Genomic DNA, 24,653 nt, shown 5'->3' on the forward strand with positions numbered 1-24,653 from the left:
CTTAAATATGTTAAACATAGTGTTTCCTCTTAAAGAGATAGTTCAAATAAATTAAACAATTTTGTCATTATTTACTCATCGTCATGTCCTTCCAGCTTTGACTGACTTTCTTCCATTGAAAACAAAAGAAGACATTTTGAAAAATGGTTAAGCTGTTCAGTGGTTCCAGAAATTCACTTTTTTTTCAAATCAAAATATCAGTTTCACAGAATAAACTAATTTAATTCATATTTATTTTGCATGTACAATTCATTCATTCATTTTCCTTCAGCTTAGTCCCTTTATTCATCAGAGGTCGCCACAGCGAAATGCCAGCAACTTATTCAGCATATGTTTTACTTAGCGGATGCCCTTCCAGCTGCAGCCCAGTACTGGGAAACATCCATACACACTCATTCACACACATATGCACTACGGCCATTTAAGTTTATTCAATTTACCTAGTACATGTCTTTAGACTTTAGGGGAAACCGGAGCATCGGAGGAAACCCACGGCAACACGGGGAGAACATGCAAACTCCACATTGAAATACCAACTGACTCAGCTGTGACCAGCGACTCTCTTGCTGTGAGGCGACAGTGCTAACCACTGAGCCACCGTGTCGCCCTAATTTAAATTCAGTTATTCATTCATTTTTATTTCGGCTTAGTCCCTTTATTAATCCGGGGTCGCCACAGTGGAATGAACCGCCCAATTTAAATCAGTTATTTAAAAATATATGTTTTCAGTGGATATTTTCATGTTAATTCAGTTTCATTTCGGCTTAGTCCCTTTTTTAATCTGGGGTTACCACGTTATTCTCATGTTACTGAATTTGTTTTATATAAAAATAATTATAACCATCATTCTTAAGAAATTATATACTTAATAATGCATTTAAATGAGCTAATCTCAGTTATTTAGATAGTGACTCGCCATCATGTCATTCACACTGGTATGAATCACTTTCTTCAACATTAATAATAACTAAATAAGACATTTTTAAGATTATGTAAGCTTTTTTAGCCCATGAAATGAAAATCAAAGATGCAAATAACAGTTTTGGACATTTTCTCCCTTCAAAACACCCATTTCACTTAAAAGAAGTGTTGGAAATTCATTGAAAATAATGATAAAATAATGCTAATATTTATTTAGAAGGTGCAATATGAAGTTGTAATTTTTTTTAATAAATAACAGAGATGTTTAATTTACAGCACGGTCATTATTTACTTGTAAAGTAGCGACCATACTGTAAATTTTGGCTAAATTGGTGACATTCATGACTGTTATATTTCTCAGGACCTGAGTGTGCCTATACAAAGTTCAATTAAGACTCCTGATGCACGGACTCTAAAGTTTATTCCTTCAATAACTGCGTCAAACCTCGTGAGCTATCAAGGGAATCTTATAATATAATAATCTTGAAGATTCCATAAACAATCCATCTATCAGCCGCCATCTGCACTCTCCGTCTGCTCCAAATCTTCTCGAGGAGCGTCGGGCGCGCGCACGTGTCATGACGAGCGCGCGCAGCATTGACACGCGCGTGAAGAAAGTAAACAGAGGCAGCTGGTGACGCGTGTGAGCGTGGATAAATGTGCCGTGGATGTGGATGATGTGTCATATCTTGAACAGTGCTGTCTGTATGCCCTGCCAAACACGCAAAGGGTTGACGTCGTACACTCATAATGAGCAATTCTCCTCTCTCCCACACACTGCGGCCCGGTACGCGCGAGTGTACAGGAGCGCGCTTGTGTGGGTTAAGAGCTAATGTTGCTTCTTGATGCTGATGTCATTTTCTTTCTGTTGTTGTTGTTTTAAGACAAATGAGAAGGGAAGCTGAGTTGATGTGCTGTGAGAGATCGCCCCCTTGTTAGTGAGGGAAGAACAGCAGCGGCTACTGAATTCAAGTTGGTTGCGGTTCAGCACTCTCTGCCAGAAGTTTAAGGTACTGCCTTACAACAAAGTGGCCCACACTGTATAACATAACGTGTATAGAGTCTGTTTTGAGGTATAGCATAACAACAAGAGGTATAGGAGATGATATGTTAACGTTATTTTTAGTAAAGATTGTCATCCCATATAGAAATCTGATTATGACAATTATGACACAAATTCATATTAGGATTTCATTCATTTATTTTCTTTCAGCTTAGTCCCTTATTTACCAGGGGTCGCCACAGCGGAATGAACCGCCAACTATTGCAGCATATGTTTTACTCAGCGGATGCCATTCTAGCTGCAACCCAATACTGGGAAACACTCAAAAACTCTCGCATTCTCACACGCACTCATACTCTATGGCCAATTTAGTTCATCCAATTCATTGCATGTCTTTTGGACTGTGGAGGAAACGAGAGCACCCGGAGGAAACCCACACGAACACGGCGAGAACATACAAACTCCACAGAGAAATGCCAACTGGTCCAGCCAGGACTCGAACCAGTGACCTTTATGCTGTGAGGCAACAGTGCTAACCACTGAGCTATCACGCTGCCCTATTTGGATTTCATATAGACCTAAATAAAATATCATATATGCAACATAAATACCAAATTATTGCAAAATCTCCACTTGGCATCAAAAATTGAAATAACAAATATGTACATATATGTTCAAATATTTTATTCTGTTCCAGTTTATGTGTGTTAATACTGTATATGAAGGGTCCCATCAGAAGTCCCATCTGCAGTTTTCTTCTAAAATTACCATTTTTCTTTGCCTCCTTTGTTTTTGTGGAATTTTAGAGTACTAATTTTAGAAGAAAATTTCAGATGGCACTTTTGGTTTTTGCATCTGAACATTCATTTATTCATTCATTCATTTTCTTGTCAGCTTAGTCCCTTTATTAATCTGGGATCGCCACAACGGAAGGAAGCACCAAATTATTCTATATTTTATTCACCCTATATTTTATGTGTAAATCCCAATTTTGAACTTGTATGTCATATATATAATTTGGATATAATTCCATCAGATTTCTTATATTGAATGGACTAAGATAGCTAAATGAAAGAAGACTCTTCAAGAATTTTTGTCAGTCACAAAACAGTTTATATTTGACTTCTGTGATATTTCTTTTGTCATTGTTTCAACAACAATTCCTCCTTTATTGTGTAATATTTGCATCATAGAGTTTAGGGTGAATCCCACATTGTTTCTTATTACTGTAACATAAAAATGAAATATTACAGTAAAAAAGAATATCTTATTATTAGTATCCCCTTGGTTTTTTTGCACCTGTATATACTTTGTTTTTATTCTTATTTAGGATTTTCATTATATAGAAAATATTACATGTTACAGTCAAAATAAGATCAGAGTAATATCTGGTTGACATGCAAGAGATTTAATCAAAGGTCATGTCACATTTCAAACCCATTATAATTTGCCCCTTAACATTTCTGCCTTTAAAATGATGCATTTGATTATAGTATACATTTCAAGTTATAAAGTGATAAATACACCCAGATGACACTAGAATGAAAGCTTTGCTGTGTGAGTTAAACACAGTTGTCTTACTTTGTTGCTAATGCATGTGCTGTTTATTTGGTAACAGAGATCTATGGTCCAGATTTAAACTGAGACCATGAAGGGCTTGGAGCTGCTGCTGTTGCCTCTGCTGCTTTTACTGAAAGGTAAGTAATTCTGATATGAACAATCTCTTTGGTTCCTTTTATCAAAGTTAAAGTACTATAGTACAAAGAATGCAATTCTTCTCTCTTATTTGTCATGCATAATTTAAGTGGTCTATGCAGTACATAATAGCATACTGTAAGTAAATAAAACACAATGTAAAATGTTATGAAATTATTCCGTATAACAAATACACTTCCTGACAAAAGTCTTGTCGTTGATTCCAATTGTAAGAGCAGAAAATAATAACTTGACTACTAGTTGATCATTTGGAAAAGTGGCAGAAGGTAGATTTTTCTGATGAATCATCTGTTGAACTGCACCACAATCATCACAAATACTGCAGAAGAACTATTGGAACCTGCATAGACCCAAGATTCTCACAGAAATCAGTCAAGTTTGGTGAAGGAAAAATCAAGGTTTTGGGTTACATTCAGTATGAGGGCGTGCAAGAGATCTGCAGAGTGAATGGCAACATCAACAGCTCAAGGTATCAAGACATTTGTGCTGCCCATTACATTACTAACAACAGGAGAGGGCAAATTCTTCAGTAGGATAGTGCTCCTTCTCATACTTCAGCCTCCACATCAAAGTTCCTTAAAGCAAAAAAGGTCAAGGTGCTCCAGGATTGGCCAGCCCAGTCACCAGAGATGAACATTATTGAGCATGTCTGGGGTAAGATGAAGGAGGAGGCATTGAAGATGAATCCAAAGAATATTGATGAACTCTGGGAGTCCAAGAATGTTTTCTTTGCCGTTCCAGATGACTTTTAGTTATTTGAGTCATTGCAGAGATGTATGGATGCAGTCCTCCAAGCTCATGGGAGTCATACACAATATGAATTCTTTTTCCACTGCACCATCACATTATATTCTATACAGTACATTATTTCTGTTAAGTGACAAGACTTTTGTCTAAGCGAAGTCAGACCTTACTGTCCTGATTAAATAATTAAAAATCAAGGCATGATCATGTTTTATTTTGGTAAAATAAGCATAATCTAGAGGCCTTTGCCTTTTATATAAGCCACTTCTGGTACCAAATGATCAACTAGAAGTCAGGTTATTATTTGTTGCTCCTAAAACTTGGTTACCACATATTTCCATTGTCATAAAACTTTAAATACTTGACATCCAATATGTACCAATAGCTACACCTCATTTTACAAATACTCTAAAATGCTTATGGTTATCATTTTTTAAAAATGTAATCTCAACTGAAACAAGATGACAGGGCGGGACATTAAGTAGTGTTAAGTAGTCAGATACTGGAGAGCATTTGATTGGTCAGAAGATTTGATGAGAAAGTGAAGTATGAAAAAAATCATTGACCCTTTTAGTTGGAAGAAACAAACTGCAAGCTTTGGATGTTTATATCTTCCTAATGTGAATTTTGTCACTGTTTTGTAGCACACTAGATATCCTTAAGCGTAAAATGCTGATACTAACATCTAAAAAACATTATTTTAATTTCATGGGACCTTTAAAAGTACTTCTTAATGTAACACCCCTCACAATCGCTTTCTCTAAACAGATGCAAGCGCTCAGTGGAATGTGTGGATGCCCAGAGACATTTCAGCCATGACAAACTCCTGCGTGGTTATACCCTGTTCATTCACATACCCCTCCGGCATCAGGCCTTACAGGGGGGTTCATGGGATCTGGTATTTCGGCCACCCCTACCCTCAGCTTTTTCCTCCAGTGGTGTTTAAGTCCCGTACAGATATTGTTCACGAAAGTTACAAAGGACGGACCAAGCTTCTGGGCGACCTGACACAAAAAAACTGCACACTGCTGATAAGTAACATTGGTGTGGAACATTCTGGAAAGTATTACTTCAGGGCAGATCTTGGTGGAGCGAATATCTACACCTTTCCTGACTTCACAAAACTACAGGTGTTGGGTAAGAATGCAGGATATTTCATTATTATTGATATATCATTATAAATGTATAAATATCTTTGAATGTGTTTTTCAGTAATCAAATCTAAACATTTCAAATCAAAACAACTTGCAAATATCATCCAAAAATGAAAATTCTGTTGTACTTATCCTCATTTTATTCCAAAGCTGTTCTTCTGTTGAACAAAAGAAGACAAAAATAAAAAGTGTTATTGTCCGTGTAATGGAAGTCAGTGGGGTCAAATGTTGTTTTGGGATGAATCTAAAATGAATGAAAATGTATGGACAACAAACATTCTTCAAAATATTTTATTTTGTGTTCCAGAAAAGAAAGAGTGTATTTGTTTTCTTGCTGTTGCACTTTTTTCTTGCATTATTTACCTCAAATTTCCATTATTGTAATTATGCAAAATTATGTTGTCATATTTTACATTTTTCTTCAAAATTATTTTCATAACTCTACTACAGAAAATAATGAACCTATTAAAATAAAATACATGTATTATGTTTATAATTATAACAATATAAACACTATTTTATACATACATATTAAATATACACTCAAAAAAATAACTCATTAGATGAACTCAATTTAATTGAGTGCAGGATTTCCATCCAATAAATTTGTTTAGCACCAACTAAAAAAACTACTTATACAATTAAATGCAATTGAGTTGGTCCAACATGATTTTATCAGTTTAAATACATTTGTATTTTTATTTAACTTAAACTCAAAGGTCTGATAATATCATGTATGTCTATTATGTGTCGTGTATTTGGAAGTCTCTTAGTTTTATTTGAAGTTATCCTAAATAAACTACAAATGCCATTTTAAGCATATTTCATGAGTTTTATATACATTTGATTGAGAGAGTTATTGCTCACTGAGCAAAGCAACAAACATTTTTATTAATTAAGCTGCCAACACCCAAGGCATGCGTACTTCTGCAAGGTGGTAACCTTAAAACTCAAAGCGTTTCATGAAAATCTTTTAAATCCTAATCATAAACTCTAACAAGTTAATCTTTAAACACCTAAAATTACTTTAATTTTCAACATTTCCCTCTCTTAATTCAATCCCAAGCAAAGCATGCTGGGAATTACAAATCCCCGAACCAGGTAGTTGGACCTACTCAATTCCTTCATGTTTTCCCAACACAAAACACTTAAGGTAATGGTTTACAAATTTAGGTGGACTGAACAGAAAACAAATAAATTAGCCAAAGAAATGACAAGAATTGTGCTGTTTCAGCTCATTTTAAACGGGTAGTTTCAACAAGCAGCAGTAATTTTTTGTGTATTTATTATTATATTTTGATTTACTAAACTTTCTTCCACCTTCCACATTTTCACTTTTTGCTTATGTAAACTGACTGAAAGGAATTAGCTGAAAAAGTAGACTTAAATACTGGTGTTAAGAATATATTTTTCTGTGTAGGTATTGAAACATAGATGGTCTAGCACAGAGTTGTCAAACTCAGTTCCTGGAGGACCGCAGCCCTGCACAGTTTAGTTCCAACCCTGCTTCAATACACTTACCTGGAGGTTTTAAACAAGCCTGAAGGACTCAATTAGTTTGATCTGGTGTTTTTAATTAGGGTTAAAACTAAACTGTGCAGAGCTGCGGCCCTACAGGAACTGACTTTGACACCTGTGGCATTTAAAGTCAACATTTTTAAATTAAATCAACATCACTTTGGTTATAAGATGTATTATTGGATAAAACATTACATACATTACATTACAGCATATTTACTAAATAAAAATGTAGAGCAGGATATTGGAAAAGTGGAAGTTCAATAAAAAGTGAAGTCTGGCTTCAATTAAACAAATCAATGGATAGATGTATAAACATTTTAATGCAATAGATTGATGCAAATTACTTGCAACTGTTTTGACTTGATATTGACTTTGAAATATCTTTTTCTGCTCCAGATCAGCCCAACATTGATGTTCCCGAAGAGATTGTAAGCGATCAAAGCCTGGATTTGACCTGTTATGTTCCAGACAATTGTCCAGACATGAGCCCAGAAATCCACTGGATGTACACGGATTACCTGCCCGACCCAGTTTTCACCCCTGACCAAGTTGAGGAAGGTAACACTGCGGTACTGTCCAGCACTCTCACCTTCACACCCAAACCCATGCACAATGGCCAATTACTGGGCTGCCGGGTCAACTTCCCAAACACCACCTACGTCTACGAGCGCCTCATTACCCTGGACATCAGATGTAAGAGCCCCTGCATCATTTTAACCAAAACTAATGCCTGATTTTCTGAGAGTTAAGATAATATGTGCTGACTCCTGATTCTAACTTGCAGATGCCCCTCGAACTGTGTGGGTGAACGTATCTCAAGAGGTGATGGAGGGAAGCTCGGTGGTCCTGCATTGTGATGTAGACAGTAATCCTGCCCCTATGATAACATGGTATTTTGGAGACAAAGAGCTGATGTCGGAAACCGCCTCAAATTCTTCACTGTCACTGGAAAACCTGACACCAGAGCAGGAAGGTGTCTATACCTGCGTTGGTGACAATGGATATGGCAACATGAACACGTCCATGTATCTGGCAGTAAATTGTAAGTAAGGCCATAAAATAACGTTCAATTTATAGTGTCAGCGCCAAGTGCATCAACACAGCTCTAGTCTTCCCCTCTATGTACTCCCCACACATTCATGTCTGTAATTTCAGCTGTCCTATCTCAATAAAGGTGAAAACCCTAAAAAATAATTACAGTAAAGAATACATTCATTTTTAGTCATCCGATTACAATTGGTCAGCCAAGACGCAGTACTGTTTTCAACTAGTATTATGTTTACCTAGTATTACCTTTATTTTACTATGTGAAGTTTATTTATAAACTAATTTCAAGAGCAGCACGTGATTATGATTGATCACGGCTGGTCCCACATCAACTAACGCATGATTCACCAATCAGATGATTCCTAACGAATGAGTTTCTTACTACAGTTATCTTCGTTTTGAAGAATCCCCCCTTCCACCCCTACTCCTCCACCATTACCTCTATAGGGCGGCATGGTGGCCCAGTAATTAGCACTGTTGCCTCACAGCAAGAACATCACTGGTTCAAATCCTTAACAGGCCAGCTGTCGTTTCTGTGCGAAGTTTACACATTCTCCCCATGCTCGCGTTGGTTTCCGCCGGGTTCTTCGGTTTTCTCCCACAGTCCAAAAACATGGGTCTTAAGTGAAGTGATCAATCGAAATTAACACTATAGTTAAGCTCTTAACCAGTATAGCAAATAATAATCTGTCATCAGCTCTAAACAAAGAGGGATAGTTCTCGAGACCTACCTGAGCTCGAACTCCCCTCTTCCCCTGCAAACGGCAGAGAGCCCGGGCTCGAGGATCTTATGGGCTCAGGGCTTTCTCCCGAGACAGCATGCCAAACTGGCTTCATAATCAATCATCAGCTAAGTGTAAACTCTTGAAGCTATATTGAATTAACAAACCCAAGGGGGCCACCCCAATATGATTTTGCTGTTGATATTGTTAATTTAAATGTACTTACGTAAATTCACAATATTTCAATAAATAAATAATTAATTAAATAGCAGCCACTAAAGTATTGTCGATTGATTGATGCCACTGATGTAGCAGATTCACTGACCCTCCCCCTCCCCGATCGATGTTGACAGCATGCACACACCTTCAATAGACAGCAATGGAAATTTAATATTTACCTTAAGGTACATCAATAGAAGAAGCTGTATTAATAATATTGTGTCTCAAAAAGGAATATGGATAAATTATATTATTAGGGTCTGTGTAGTGAGTGTATGTGTGTGTGTGTGTGTGTGTGTGTGTGTGTATAGTAATGCCTTTTGTTCAGTTTGTTTATTTGTTTGTTTTATTAATTCATATTAATTCATCTTCATTAATTTTAGACATGGCATATACTGTGTGCTGAACAATAAAATTATGTGAAAAATAACTGAAAGGTCATATATATGTACACATGTATATAATGTACATGAAAAGTGTTTTTAAACTAAATATTGATTTTTATTTGGTTTGCACATGTACTTGCTGAATTATTTCAATAAATAAATAAATTAATTAATTAATTAATTAAAACGGTGACGCAGTGGCGCAGTAGGTAGTGCTCACAGCAAGAAGGTCACTGGTTCGAGCCTCGGCTGGGTCAGTTGGCATTTCTGTGTGGAGTTTGCATGTTCTCCTTGCGTTCGCGGGGGTTTACTCTGGGTGCTCCGATTTCCCCCACAGTCCAAAGACATGCGGTACAGGTGAATTGGGTAGGCTAAATTGTCCGTAGTGTATGAGTGTGTATGGATGTTTCCCAGAGATGGGTTGCAGCTGGAAGGGCATCCGCTATGTAAAACATATGCTGGATAAGTTGCCAGTTCATTCAGCTGTGGCGACCCCAGATTAATAAAGGCACTTAGCCAAAAAGAAAATGAATGAATGAATAATTATTAAAACCACATTATTTCATTTACCAGAAACAAAAATATAACATTACTGTACACTGAATAAATTTTTATTTGTGTGCCACCCCAAGATTTGGTGTGGCCTCTTCTGGCCACCCCTAAGAAAACTTTCTGGGGGCGCCACTGGTGTTGTGTGGCTTATGGGTGAGTAGGATATTGGGGAAAATTTAATAAAAAGGATGTGGATGACAACTATGATTGTGATTGTGGACCATTTATTTTGTCTATCAGCTGATCCATCAGCAGATCACTCACATATATCTGCACATAGACCGATCTTTGGATAGACATGGCTTTCAAACACTCCAGTGTCTTTGTATGTGTGTTCACGCTTGCTGAAAAACAGTGGTGAAGCGATGATCATTGGACCAAATCACAGTCATAATGGTCAATCAGCAGTGTTTAGGATCCTCACTCCCTCACTTTCCTCCAACTTAGTCGCTGATTTACTGCCTCAGCCAATTACTCTGGCATATGTTTTTTATGCGCCGGATGCAACCCAGCACTGAGAGTACACTAACTCATGAACTCATTCACACACACTTTCAATTTTAGCCACAGCCCATTTTAATTAATCCAGTTCACCTGTACCGCATGTCTTTGGACTGTGAGGGAAACCCACACGAACACAGGGAGAACATACAATACACGCAGAAATGTCACCTGGCCCAGACGGGACTTGAACCAGCTTGGTAACTTGGTAACCACTGAGCCACTGTGCCGCCCCCTTTAGAAACCTGTTCAACAGAACTCCAATTTTAATGGGAATTTAATGTTTTTTGGTGCAGAAGTCAGCTGTAATATAAACCAGATAAAGCTGCTGTAAGGGAATAGGAAATGTTCAGGAAATAATTTTTTCTCTCATTAAACTGGAAGATCCTCCACGGGAGCCATGGATCAATGAGTCTCTGACGGTGTTGGAGGGATCCTCAGTTTCCCTACAGTGCACCAGCAAGGGTAACCCAATGCCCACATTGACTTGGCTGAAGGATGGGGAGCTGGTGGGAACCATCACAGCAGAGGAGGGATCTGTGCTAGAGTTACATGAGATCATGCCACAGGCTGATGGAGTCTACAGGTGCCTAGCTGAAAATGAGCATGGACGGGCCAGCAGTTCACTTAACATTACAGTAGAATGTAAGTCCATTAAAAAAATAGTTTGGGTTAACATACTGAACCTGTAATTCAGGCCAATTTTGATTTGTGTTGAACTTAAAAGACCATGATGATCATAGATGAAGTAAATAAAAGAAGTAAATGGAGAGCAGTGCTGTAGTACTTGAGTTTGGATACTCCTTCTTGAGTCCAAAATCTTAATATCTTAAACTCCTGAATGCTCCTAAAAGTGTGGTTTTGGAGTCATACTTGATTCAAAATCTGCTTCTAAGCACTTAAAGATGTGGTTTTGAATATTCCTGTTCAATTTTCCCAGTTGCTCCAGTCCTCCTTGATGACTCTAAGTGTACTATAGTCCGTGAGGGTGTTCAGTGTGTGTGCATTGCCTCTGGAAACCCAGAACCTGCGATTGAATTCTACCTTCCTGACCTCAACGTCACCATCAACAACTCCAACAATCGTTTCAACTACTACACACACTCAGATGGGTACACTTCCACTGGCGTCATCAAGCTCCAGGACAAGGGTGAAAGAGGGAACAATGGCGACACCGCTGTCCATGTGCACTGCAGTATCACCAACATATACGGCTCCGAAACCATCCGATTAGAACTGCAGCAGGAGAGTAAGTAGACCTTCAATGAAACCACATATGCAACTGTTAATGTCATTTTGAGGTACCATCAATGATCTCTATGCACTTTCACAGAGAAGTACATGATGGCCGTCATTGTGGGGACTATCGGAGGTGTAGCGGTCATCGCATTTATCATTGCAGCTGTGAGATACGTCGGTCAAAATAATAAAAAGTGAGTATCCTTTATAAGAAGGACTGGGAGGAGAACAGTTTGGTGGGGTTTGTAGGTATCAAGCCTAGTCATCCATGTTCAGTTTTGTTTGAATTTTTTTGGCATTTGGTTTTCAAGCCATAACCCACTCACAGATGATCCAATTTGATTGCTTGGTAAGATGGTAAACATGCCACAATGTGCATGAAACTGCAGACTAACAAATCTGTTGCAGGTTCAATTGCCCCATGTCATTGCTTTTCAGCCTCAAAACCGCTCTGCAGCAAACACCCTGCTCCTATCTTATCTTGCACAAAAAAAATATGAAACGTCCTATTGGAAATTTAAATGAAACAGTCCCCAGATTGGGACTTGACACTGTGGCAAAATGCCATTTTTATTTAGGGGTTTCAATGATCCCCTTGTATTAAAATGGATGCCCAGGCTTAAAGGAATAGTTGACCTAAAATATATATATTTTGTGTTTTCCCCAGCATATGGTTTTGTTTTTTCAGAGGAGTACTTGCAAACATATTCCGTCGAATGTCTAAGCAGTTCTTTTCCATACAATGAAAAAGAATGGGAGCTGCCAGCCTGATATTGTGCATAACAATTCTGAAGTATGCTCAAGGCATATAATTGCATAAGTTATTCACAGAGAATCTTTGTCATTGGTTCTTGCATATCATTAATTTATAAGCCCAGTCTCCATTCATTTTAATTGTACGGAAAAGAGCAGCTTAATCAACATTCTGCAAAATGTCTTGTGTTGCATCCCAATTCACATACTTGTCCATTTTAAATAATTTTCTAAAATATTATTTCTTTGTCCCTAATCATAATACGTTTAAATTAGTGTTTTGAAGTTACCAAGATGGTCTACTTTTTTAGTGCTGTTTTGTGAACATTTATATGGCTAATATTGGTCACAACACATTGCACATTGCATTAAATGGGGTATATGCACACAGACTTTTAATTTTTGTTAGCCAAGCCCCAGGGCTTCCGGTTAATTTTCATCCCCTACAAAATCACTGTGTTTAAGATCTGATTTCTTAAAAAAAACAGCGATATTCTCTGCCTGGCTGAGATACAATAAAAAGTGGGTATCAGACTAAACAAGATGCATTGCATTCAATTATATTTTTCCGTGCCATGTCTTTAAAATATGGAAATTAATTATAACCCAGGATTTTCAATAGAATTTCTGCGCTCGCCTGCTGCTTTCGTCTTTTTTGACTCTTTAACAACCAAATGGATGCTTATGTGTATTTAACTGAATATATTTGAATTGCATTACAACATCCATGCTGTAAAAGGAATCTTTTGAACATAGGCGGAGGGTGAAGAAACTCCAGGGTAAGGCTGATATATGCTCTGCCCTTTAATGCATTTAAAAAGATTTACGACCGACCAAGAAGAGGTTTTAACAAAAGCACCGCCTATCAACAAATGTCTATTATATTCAACACGCACATTAAATTATTTTATTAAACTAACCCACTGATCTACACTACTGGTCAGAAGTTTGGGGTCAGTTTATTTATTTATTTTTATTATTACTTTTATTTAAAAATCTAATTAAAATTATTCTGTTCATCAAGGCGGCATTTATTAAATATGAAAAAAATGTTAAATACTTATTTATTAAATGTTTATTTATTACTTACTGTATGCAGTTTCAAATGAAATTATTACTCCTTGTTGCTTTTATTACTATTACCAATATTAATAAAATAATAATAATAAAATAATAATATTAGAGTGATTTCTGAAGGATCGTGTGACTGAAGACAGAAGTAATAAAGCTGAAAATTCATCATCACGGACGCAGCCCTCACTATTCTGCTGCCTAGGTCGCCTCTGGACGCGCCGGCCCTGAGAATCCGAAATCATTCTCTTTTTCACGAGGCCAATCGAAAACCAAACTTGTAATTCAGCAATAAATATTTGACCTTTAAAATGTAAAACTCTAAACGATTGCCTAAACAAGATTACTACACTATAGGCTAGACTATGTTGCAATGAAACTACCAATTTCATTTAATGCTGAAAACAAATTAAACCAGAATAATATTTTATTATACCTCTTTCGTAATACTCATTTGTCGTTTTATTACTTATGTCCTTTACCAGTAAATCAGAATAGTCCGCTGACCAGCACTTTTGTTTTGGTTTTCAGAGTGGTCTCTGGCGTGGGGGAGGCTAAGCTTTCCCCAGCCTTACACCTGCTCCGCCTATGCTTTTGAAATTGAAAATAGTCACATAAAGCTTTCACCGAAAGTTCATCATTGGCTGAAAAACACTATGCTGTGCATATAGTCCATATATGGTGGATGTGCAAGACTAAGAAGTGGAGTCTTAAATAAAGGGGTTGGAATGATTGGAAACGTTCGATCATTAACTTTTGAATTATGCAAATACAAGAAGAGATTTCTCTGGATGAACAACCTGCAAATGGCAGTTAACATGTTACTTCATCGCCAATATGAAATTATTAATTTAAAAAAATTGCGAGAATGTGACAAGATGACTGACAGGGTACATAACTAAGAACCAGAATGGTCCATTAATTACTAACTAATAGTATTTCCCAAAGCTGTTCTGTTACACTTTAAAAAGTACACACTTTTTATTCACAAAAATCTACATACTTTTTGGACGTAGTATAAATAAGTGAATTAGGATGCAGCATTGGTTTATGTTCCACCAAAGAACTAAAATCAGGGTGAGTAAACAGATAACAGTTTAATTTTTGGGTCAACTATCCCTTTAAAGAGTTGCCACAAGCCAGTTAGATTACACAGTATGGTTGAGTGTGAGACAGAGTCTGATTCTCTGACTCCACCCCTCAGAGAGAATGGTAACCCTGGGCAGGACGTGGGATCTAAAGTGGAGAATCCCTCAATGTTCTACAGCGCAGTCAAGAAGGACAAACAGAGTCTCAGGAAAAAAGTGGTGAGATATTACAGTGATGAAGAAGTCACCCACACAATATGTACTTGCACACACCGTAATAATACAAAATAAAAGCGACCAGACTGTACAGTCGAATGGTCCAAGCATACATGTGGCAAATGATATTACATACTGGCTCTTGTTGTTATTAGCTTTCCACATTTAGAACAAATCAGTTATTCCTATATCCATGAAGGTTATTTATTGGCATCAGTAGTTCCATGATGAATCTTTGACATCCATGGAACCATTTCAATTTGCTTTAGATTATTAAAAAAAGTTGTTTGAAGAACTTTTCACTAAAGAAATTGTACAAAAAATAACTTACTTAAAATGTTAACTTACTGAATGCTGCACAGTATACACTCACTGGCCATTTTATTAGGTATACCTTGCTTGTACTATCATACTTTTACCTTCCTGAATTATTTGTGGCATAGATTCAATAAAGTGCATGAATTATTCCATTATTATTAGATCCATTTTGGCATAGTAGCATCATTAAATCAAACATTTTATTGTCAGATATAGTCAATAGTAGTTTGTGCATACAAAAAATGTGCATATTACATACTGCATACACATAATTTTGCTAGTATGATATGCAAAGTGTTAGGATCCAAATGTGGATGGCGCATCACAACAGAGAGTTCCAGTGTGGCCTATGCTTATAGCATTTCCTGACATCTTTTCTCTCCTCTTTCATTGCTTCTCTGCATTCTCTGTCTCTTTTTCTTCCCCTAACGTAGCTTAAGACTGAGCTCCTGGGCTCAAAGTTTAACTCCATCCTAGAGGAAGGCACGGTAAGGCTGACATTTCAGATGAGCATGCAAACAAATGGGTGGAGGTGAAATGAACATAAAAAAACTGATGAGAAAAAAAAATCCAGTTCCTACTTTAGATTCATTTCTGTTTTAACACCTGCTGCCTTGAAGCTAATAGTCCATACGCTGGCTACCTCATTATGTTTAGCTGCTAATTGCTAATAACAATGCTTTTGAAGACTTTTATTTTGAAATTACTCATTGCTCTGCTTCCAAATACTGTGCGTAAATATCTTTCATGTCATTTTCACAGGGAGACGACGGCGATTACCAATCTGTGGGCCCAATGGCAGGCATGGAGAGGCAAGAGCTGAACTACGCCGCCCTAGAGTTTCTCCATGGACGACACCGAGAGGGAGTCTTTAGGAGGGCTGATGGTGACGGCAGTGACTATACTGAAATTAAAGCTAAATGAACCGCGATTCTTCCCTAATGCCTCGGCCAAACGGGACACAGTAGCCACTAGTGTCCAATCACTCCCTCCACCCCACAATTTCCCATTAAAAATGATTAAATGTGGCCTTTTTTTGCGGAGAATCGTCCTAAACAGCTGGAGGATGGTTTTAGAGTTCGAGGTTGTTTTAAATTCCACTCTCTTGCATCTTCAGGCCTCCGGGAATGATATTTTTGCCTAAAATATATTTTTTTCAGATATATATTTGTGTTTTTGGTTACTTCCCCCATTTTAAACCATACCAGATATTTCTGCTAATCAAAAATGAGTGAATGTCCTGGTTTAAATGACAAGAGCTTAAAGTTTGAAGCAAGGAATGGGGTATATGCACACAGACTTTTCATTTTAGTCAGCCAGCCCAATTGCTTTCGGTGAACTGTCATCCCATACAAAATCGCTGCGTTTAAGGTCTGGTTTCTTTAAAAATAAGTGATCTTCACTGTCTGATTGATAGACGACAGTGTTTCTCAACCACGTTCCTGGAGGACCACCAGCACAGCATGTTTTGGATGTCTCCTTTGTCTGTCACAACCATTACAGGTCTTTCAGTCTCTGCTAATGAGCTGATGATCTGAATCAGTTGTGTTTGGTGATGGAGACATGAAAAATGTGCAGAGCTGATTGTCCTCCAGGAATGTGGTTGAGAAACACTTATATATGATATAAATTGGGTATCAGACCAGACAAGAAGCACTGAATTAAACAGTACCCCAGAATTAAACAGTACCCCAGTATTTTTAGTGGAGTTTCTGCACTAGCCTGCTGCTCCTGACGGCGCTAATGTTTACACGGTCTTTCATCTTGTTTTGCTCTTGAACAACTAAATGATTGCTTAAGTCTATTTAACTGATTGTATTTTAATTATATTACAGCATCGATGCTGTAAAAGGAACCTTATAAAATTGAAAATAGTCACATAAACCTTTCACCAGCGGTTTATCATTGGCTAAAAACACTAGCTGTGCATATACCCTATTGGTATGGTTTGAGTCTCAGTCACTAGTGGTCCTTTTCACTGTGTCCGCTGTAAGTCGAAGCATCAGGGAACGAGGTGCTATGGGCGCCTCGACATACAGTTTAAGCACTATCCCCAACTCTGGGTTTGTCCGGGAGGATTAACACTCTCAAATACAAGTCTTTTCTGAGTCTACATGTACGCTGTTACATTATCACACACCCAGAAGTGATTGTTAAAGGGTTAGTTTGCCCAAAACAAGGAAAATTCTGTGATTATTCACTCAGTTTGTTCCAAGTGCGTTTTGGAAGAATTTAATTCTTCCCATACAGCGAGAGTACATGTTGAACAAGTGTTTAAAAGGCACAAAATGTAGCTTGAAACACATTGTGCACTATATACAGGCTTCATACACATTTTTACTACTAAAATTCCATGACTTTTCCATAAATTCAAAATGTTCAAATTTATTACAGCATATTGTAAAACACAACAATCTATTTAGTTTCAATTTATATTTATATCTATGTAAAATTGATTTAGATAATGCTTACACCGCGCTAATAATTTGAGAGTGTGTGATTGGCCAAGGACAGATAAGAAGTAAATAATCTATATTCAAGTATACAGATATCTGTTTTCCATGATTTTTCCAAAACATTGTAAGTTTTTCTGTTTTGCCAAAACTTTTCCAGGCCTGGAAAATGCCAAGTCAAAATTCCATGACTTTTCCAGGTTTTCCATGACTGTATGAACCCTGTATATAGTCCAAGCATTTGGAAACCATTGTTGACATCAGTTATGCCATGTTTAAATTCTAGGCTTAAAATTCAGGACTTGGAGTTGATCATGATCACTAAATTGCTGTATGAAATAGCTGGATGTAGAAAAAGTCATACATTTGGGTTTGGAACAAAATGTTGGTGAGTAAATAACAAAGTTTTAAGTAGTTTTTGGGTGAAGAATTCTAGAAATCCTTAAATTAATACTGTTTTTCTTTCCAGTTTACTTTGCATCTTCATTTATTTGTATTTGTAAATGAAAACAGGCCTGAATTCAAAACTGGTTTACTGAACGGTTGCTGGATTTCGTTTGCCCCAACGTCTTTGCGCCCCTTTTCTTCAGACATGTATTTATCTCAAACGAGTTCTCAGATATGTTCCAAATACATCGAGGAGCAAAGCTAAGCTGACATTTGATATGATACTGAATAATGGATGATTGTAGCTCATCCTCTGAAAGTGAATAACAAATAACCACCATTTGGAACATAAAGAAAGGTATCACTTCACCCAAGGTGCTTGAAATAAATGTAATGTTTTATATAATCATGTAATACTCTGGTAAGGTTGTGTCCAATAGATGTTTGTTAAATGGTCCGTATATGCGATTAGCCCTTGAAATGCAATTTGACTAACAGATTAATGAGTCATTATTATATTAAATTAATGGCATCTTACATTTATAAAGCATTCAAGGCACCTTGGTTGGATACCACGGTATGTAAATACTCTGCATGATATATGGTTCTGCATTGTGAACATCTGACCACACAACGAGAACTTACATTGAGCGACAATGGTGTATATTTTGCAGAAATCACACAAAAATGACATTATATGTGCATATACAATTAGTAACACAGAGAGTCCATGTTTGAAGATATATACACAGATATTTATTTGTTAGCAAACAGATTTGGGGGGCGCATTTGTAAGGTCAAGCCTAATTTTCCACTTTGAGTGTTGTAAAGAATATTTGTATGTATCTGACTGTGTGATGGCAATAATAATGAACAAAGTAATGTTGTTTCCTCATTGACATGCATAATAATGCAGAACAGAAAACCTCCAATCGTTATTTAAATAATAATTTACATCATGTTATTTGCTTGCTTTCTTTTTATTTATTTTTTTTGTTTAATAAATGTCTCCAGCCTCAACGAGTGTCATTCTTCTTTACAATGAAAAAAAATTACAAAATGGAAACTTAATTTGCTTTATTTGTAAATGTTCATGAAGCAGTTTTGTTTTCAACATGAAAGAAAAAGTCTTTTCATAAATATAACTGATCAGTGCCATCAAAGCTGACACCTATTAAAACATGTAAAACAGCAGTATAGTTATAGTATAATATAGCGTATTAAATATTTGAAGAGTAATGTGGTCTGAAATTAAACAATTGGTGCTTATCAGAAAAATACTGAAAAGCCTACAAATATTTGTAATATAAAGATGTCTTTAACATCGAGCTTATTTTATAGTAGGCTACTTTTACATCATTTTGAGGCATGTAAACAAAAACAATGGTCCCAATGTATTTCTTGTTTTGCATTTTGAATTTCTACAGCTTCCGAGAATCCAAAGGGAGTCACATATAAATATAAAGATAGCTGTTTTACAATAAAGTTATGATTGAATTGATCCTGTTACAGTTATGAAATAGTTGGATAACAAGCAGGTACATGGGCCAACGACATCCCCACATTGAAATGGTCTAAACATATTTTGTTTGGCTATGAAAACCCCAGCTATATTCATCACTCACAGTTAAAATCAGTTTCAAAATACCACAAAGGTTGTAAAAATATTATAGAGCTAGATTAAAAAAAATTTAAATAAATTCTTATTTATTAGATTCTTTAAAATGGATAGGCTAGGCTAGCGTGGGCTAATGACTTGGCTTGTAGATGTACAAAGTCCTAATGATCAACTTGACGGTTTCAAAATGGCGGCATCTATTTCAATGGCCAGTCACTTTCAGTGCGAGTATTACAACGCGCTTCACGGCGTGATGACGTTGGCGTATAAACAGTCTGTGTCGTCTGAAGAAAGCGAGAAAGTCGCTTATAGAGGGTGAGTAAATGAGAAATTATCCTTTTCTCATAAGAGAAGTTAATATAGAGACCAGAATGATGGAGCAGCAGTGTTTTATAAGCTGTATACCCATGCAATCCAGCCACAAGCTTCACACTTTAATCGTCTCATATACTGATTCTTCCCTCTTCAGTGATGTCTTGTAAACATGTTCTTCATCTTTTGGTTTCTCACGAATTTTTCTTTTCCTGTTAAAACTGTAAAGGTACAATGAGTTATTAATTATCCTAATACAAACATTTTTCTCAATAAAATTTCAATTTGCCCTTCCTTGTGAAAATTAATCATAGTTTTACCTACAAACTGGATAAACAATGGTAAACACAAATTAACCATGGTTGCTACTCTAACAATATATTTAATAACGCTATTTGAAGTAATTGTGTACAAAATGTAGTCAATATATAGTCACCTTGGAATTATAAGGTTCTATCTGCATTCTGAATGATTTTGAGATGCTGAGCTTCAAAGTTTTTGCATTCTATAGCAAAACAGTATGTGTGTTTGTTTGTTTTTTTAAATAAAAAGTCTTAAAATGTTAACAACTTATAAAAGTTTGCAACTTATAAAAAAACATCCCATAATGTAAATAAGTTGTCATTTAATAAGAATATGTCAATAACTCAATTTTAACAAAAATGTCAGCTAGAACCTTATAATTCTAAGGTGACAATATCACAGGTAATATATTTGAGAGCTTGTGCAGTCATAAATTCAGATGCCCAAACAATTTAACTTTATTTTTTGCTAAAGTAATTGTATACTGTATATAGTCTACACATTTGGGGAATATTGACCAAATCAATGGTGTGTCGATACAATAAAATAAAACTACAAAAAAACAATGCATACAAACATACTTCAATAAAACAATCATTAATTTTCATAAGTAAGCCATCCTCTCTCAAACGTATAAAGTTCATACCATAGGACAACAGTACAACAAGAGCCAAAGATGATGTTTAGAACAACAGAAAGCGTACAGATAATCCAGGACATGGACAGACCCAAATTTACTGCCAGATGACAGAGAGATTGAGAGAACAATGAGATTTTTAAAGAACAGCAATGTTTCAGAATGATTTGTTTAATACACATGGTAATTGTGTCCTACCTTTGGGTGTTTCAGTCTGATTGTGCACTTGGATTTGCATTCTTGTTGTACCAATGAGATTCTCAGCAATACATTCAATGGTATCGTTGACGCTCCTGATACCAGAAATAGAGATGTTGCTAATGATGATGGTGTTCTGTGTGCAGGCACTGCAATGGTTAGTGGGACCATCCAGTGTTGGCCAGTGTATGAGGGGTAACGGCACACCACTGCTGATGCACATACAGGACAATTCATCACCCCACACCACACAGCGGGAGCTATTCAGGATTTCAGGAGCATCTGATAAAAACACGGCAGGTTTGTTACATACTCTTTATCTCCTATTTAAAGTTTGGTGTTATGATGTTTTAAGGCCCATATATACTCAAAGCAAATTTTCTTTTTCTTTACATTTAGATGCAAAAAATAGTGTTTGAAACGCAGCAGTATATCCTGATGTTGTCCATGATGCAGAAAGTGGCATTAAATTTCAAAACACTCTAATTTCTACTATAAATTTACTGTTGAGTGTTTGGTTTTACTCTCAGATGTCTGACCTTGACAGCCTAAAGAGGGGAGTTTCATATCTACCTGGCCCCAAAGCCACACCCACCTATTACATCATCACTATAGACCAATAATCATTCAAATATGTTTACCGGCCCAAATAAACTTTTGAAATCTTTAATCTGAACCAATTCAAACCAGCTGTCACAAAAGTCCTGAAAATGAACTACTGACACAAGTTCACTTTGGCCTGATTTAGTTTGAATTAGTGTTATACCGGCTGCTGAAAGTATATCTGGGCCTTTCGTAAGTGAAATGAAACATACGTCGTACTTCGAGGGTCACAGTAGCTTCAGTCTGGATGCTTTCTTCAAGAATTGTTTTGCAAGTGAGCTTAGTATTGTGATCTTTAGGCTTAGGGTGAAAACGTAATATTGAAGTGAACTTATGCTGGCCAGGCACTCCACGAGGTCCAGGTCTCATTATTTTGCCATTAATTCCTGTCCACACAAACTTTAGTGTTGGACCAAAGCACTTAAGTGTAAACGTGCAGGATATCTTAGCCCTCTGTCCCGCTGTGAGCAGTGGGACGTTTATTATTGGTTTCTGAGTGAGCTCTAAATGCACAAATTTTTATTAGAACCAAAAATGATATATATTTATGTGGCTTTTTAATGTTTCTCTGTTAAAGGGTTCACCCAAAAATGAATATTCTGTCAATAATTACCCTCATGTCATTCCAAATTCCTTGAACTTATTTCCATAGACAGCAAATGTACTGACTTGTTTATTCATTCATTCATTCATTTTCTTTTCGGCTAAATTCCTTTATTAATCAGAGTTCGCCACAGCGGAATGAACTGCCAACCTATCCAGCATATGTTTTATGCAGCGGATGCCCTTCCAGCTGCAGCCCATCACAGGGAAACACGCATACACTCATTCACACACATACACCATGGTCAGTTTAGCTAATTCAATTCACCTATAGCGCATCTTTGGACATGTGGGGGGAACCGGAGCACCTGGAGGAAACCCACACGAGCACGGGGAGAACATGCAAACTCTACACAGAAATGACCCAGCTGAGGCTTGAACCAGCGATCGATGGTGTGAGGTCGACAGTGCTAACCACTGCACCTCTGCGCCACCTCTGACTTGCTCAAAATCCAGAAATTCCAGGCACACGGTCTATTTTGAGGATGTTTTTTTGAACTTTGAACGAGATACTGTACCTTTAATGTCAATGGAGGATGAGGTAGCTCTCAGATTTCTTAACTTGTATTTCGAAGATAAACAGAGGTTACAGGGGTTTGGAATGGCATGGAGTGACTAAATAATAAAATAATTTTAATTTTGGGTGAACTAACCCTTTAAAGTATATAAACAAACACTCACCTTTCACTGTAATTTTCACTGTCTGAGGAAATATGTGCACATTTCCTTGTCCCCATTCCAGTTTCAGTCTATATTCACCATCAGATTCACCCAGAACCAAAGGATTTATCATAAAGCTGCATTCCTTCCAATTGAAACGTCCGATATTACTATGAAAAAATTTCACCTTGGAATACAGTTAAAAATGTATTAAAAGATAAGTAGACAGTACTTTTTAAATAGTTTAAATAAACTTTGCACTCCTCATTGGGTGTAATTCTGATTTTATTGAAAAAAAGCAAGAACCTCAGCAGTTGCGTTTTGTGAGTCTTCTTTGAACCAGGATTTCTTAATGGGTTCTGAGAGGCTTTGAGGGACCCTGAAAAAACATTCTTCTCTAATGCACAAACCGTCCTCTCCAGTGACATTTTCTTTTACAGAGATGAAGAAACCATTCGCTCCACCTGGCTCTTAAACCAAAATCAAAGCAGATTAATTAGACTCCCTTTGAGTTTATTTGTGTTCTAAATGGTCTAAATGTCAACTTCAAATTGATCTGTTTGTCATATTGTGTGTTTTAATAGCTGGGTTTCCATCACTCAATTCAATTCAAGTTTACTTGTATAGCGATTTTCACAATAATAATGAACCAGCTTCACAAAAGGTGCACATCATTACATTACAGTCAAAATCAGAAAAGGTAAGGAGTTGTGTTTAGGGCAGACAGTATATACAATGAAAAAAAATGATTGATTGAATTTATACATTTTTACTGGAGATAAGTGGTTGCAAACAATTGATATGGGCTGGATTTAAAATAAACTAATTTAATTTAATAATGTTCAGCTTAGTTTGTTTAAATTCAGCCTATATAAATTGTTTGCAACCACTTACTGTAACATTAATCTATTTCTCATTGTACATAGCTAACCTACAGTTGTCACATACATTGGAAGTATCACATAAGTTGTTTTTATTTTTATTTTTTGCATCACTTTGGGATGGAAATCTGACAACAGTAATTTGTATAATAAGCATTTTAATCCTGCAATGTCAACTCAAAACTCTATTAAGAGAAATGTCATAAAAAACAGACATGAGTCATGTCACAGTATACAAAATGGGCAGGTTCTGTTGACTTGACTTTATTTTTTGGCTGCTCATGAGAGTATCTATACAATCACTGGCCACTTTATTAGGTACACCTTGCATTAACTGGGTTGGACCATATTTTAAATAACAGATTTTTGGATTTTGACAAAGTTGATTCACATTTGTTGACTGCATGAGACATCCATGATTAAAATCTCCATTAGACCACATTCTTAAGATGCAGTACTGGATTTGATGACTGTGAAGGCCATCTTGCCATGTTCAAGAAACCACTTCGAGATGATTTTGAGCTTTACGATATGGTGCATTTTCCTGCTGGAAGTAACCATTAATAGACTGGCACGTTGTGGTTATAAAGAGATGAACATGGTCAAAGTGACCCAAGAAAATAGTTTATTTACTAATTAGTTTGCTGCAAGTGAAAAGAGGAAGATCGCTAAATTAAAACCCCGCTCTAAATTAAAACCGAAATACGTCAATATATTAAAATAAACTTCAGGTTCACTCTAACTTTAAATCTCTTAAATCTCTTTTCTGCTTCATTCTGACACCCGTTTTGAACTTGGGCAGATTGTCTTGACCTCATCTACATGAT

At 36.6% G+C, this 24,653-nt stretch overlaps 2 protein-coding genes across 4 annotated transcripts; one reads left to right on the forward strand and one right to left on the reverse strand.

Moving 5' to 3' along the window:
* The first annotated feature begins 1,807 nt into the window (after positions 1 to 1,807).
* mag (myelin associated glycoprotein) lies at positions 1,808 to 19,031 on the forward strand. 3 transcript variants are annotated; one of them, XM_056473394.1, is made up of 11 exons: positions 1,808 to 1,931; positions 3,543 to 3,621; positions 5,153 to 5,521; positions 7,456 to 7,752; positions 7,844 to 8,101; positions 10,871 to 11,131; positions 11,427 to 11,735; positions 11,820 to 11,919; positions 14,754 to 14,856; positions 15,606 to 15,659; positions 15,934 to 19,031. In XM_056473394.1, exons 2-11 carry the CDS (start codon positions 3,573 to 3,575, stop codon positions 16,093 to 16,095), a joined length of 1,962 nt encoding a protein of 653 aa, XP_056329369.1. In that variant the 5' UTR covers positions 1,808 to 1,931; positions 3,543 to 3,572; the 3' UTR covers positions 16,096 to 19,031. The 3 variants fall into 3 exon arrangements, with proteins under 3 accessions (XP_056329369.1, XP_056329370.1, XP_056329371.1); XM_056473395.1 differs by lacking the exon at positions 15,606 to 15,659; XM_056473396.1 differs by lacking the exons at positions 14,754 to 14,856; positions 15,606 to 15,659 and having other exon boundaries at positions 15,934 to 16,089.
* Positions 19,032 to 19,402: 371 nt separating this feature from the next.
* On the reverse strand, positions 19,403 to 24,309 carry LOC130242094 (sialic acid-binding Ig-like lectin 5). The gene is made up of 7 exons (XM_056474107.1): positions 24,285 to 24,309; positions 23,252 to 23,415; positions 22,967 to 23,132; positions 21,895 to 22,185; positions 21,080 to 21,361; positions 20,891 to 20,981; positions 19,403 to 20,162 (listed from the first exon to the last, which is right to left on the reverse strand). Exons 1-7 carry the CDS (start codon positions 24,307 to 24,309, stop codon positions 20,057 to 20,059), a joined length of 1,125 nt encoding a protein of 374 aa, XP_056330082.1. The 3' UTR covers positions 19,403 to 20,056.
* Between the last annotated feature and the right edge of the window lie 344 nt (positions 24,310 to 24,653).

The sequence above is a fragment of the Danio aesculapii genome, chromosome 15 (assembly GCF_903798145.1).
Source record: "Danio aesculapii chromosome 15, fDanAes4.1, whole genome shotgun sequence".
Classification (NCBI taxonomy): domain Eukaryota; kingdom Metazoa; phylum Chordata; class Actinopteri; order Cypriniformes; family Danionidae; genus Danio; species Danio aesculapii.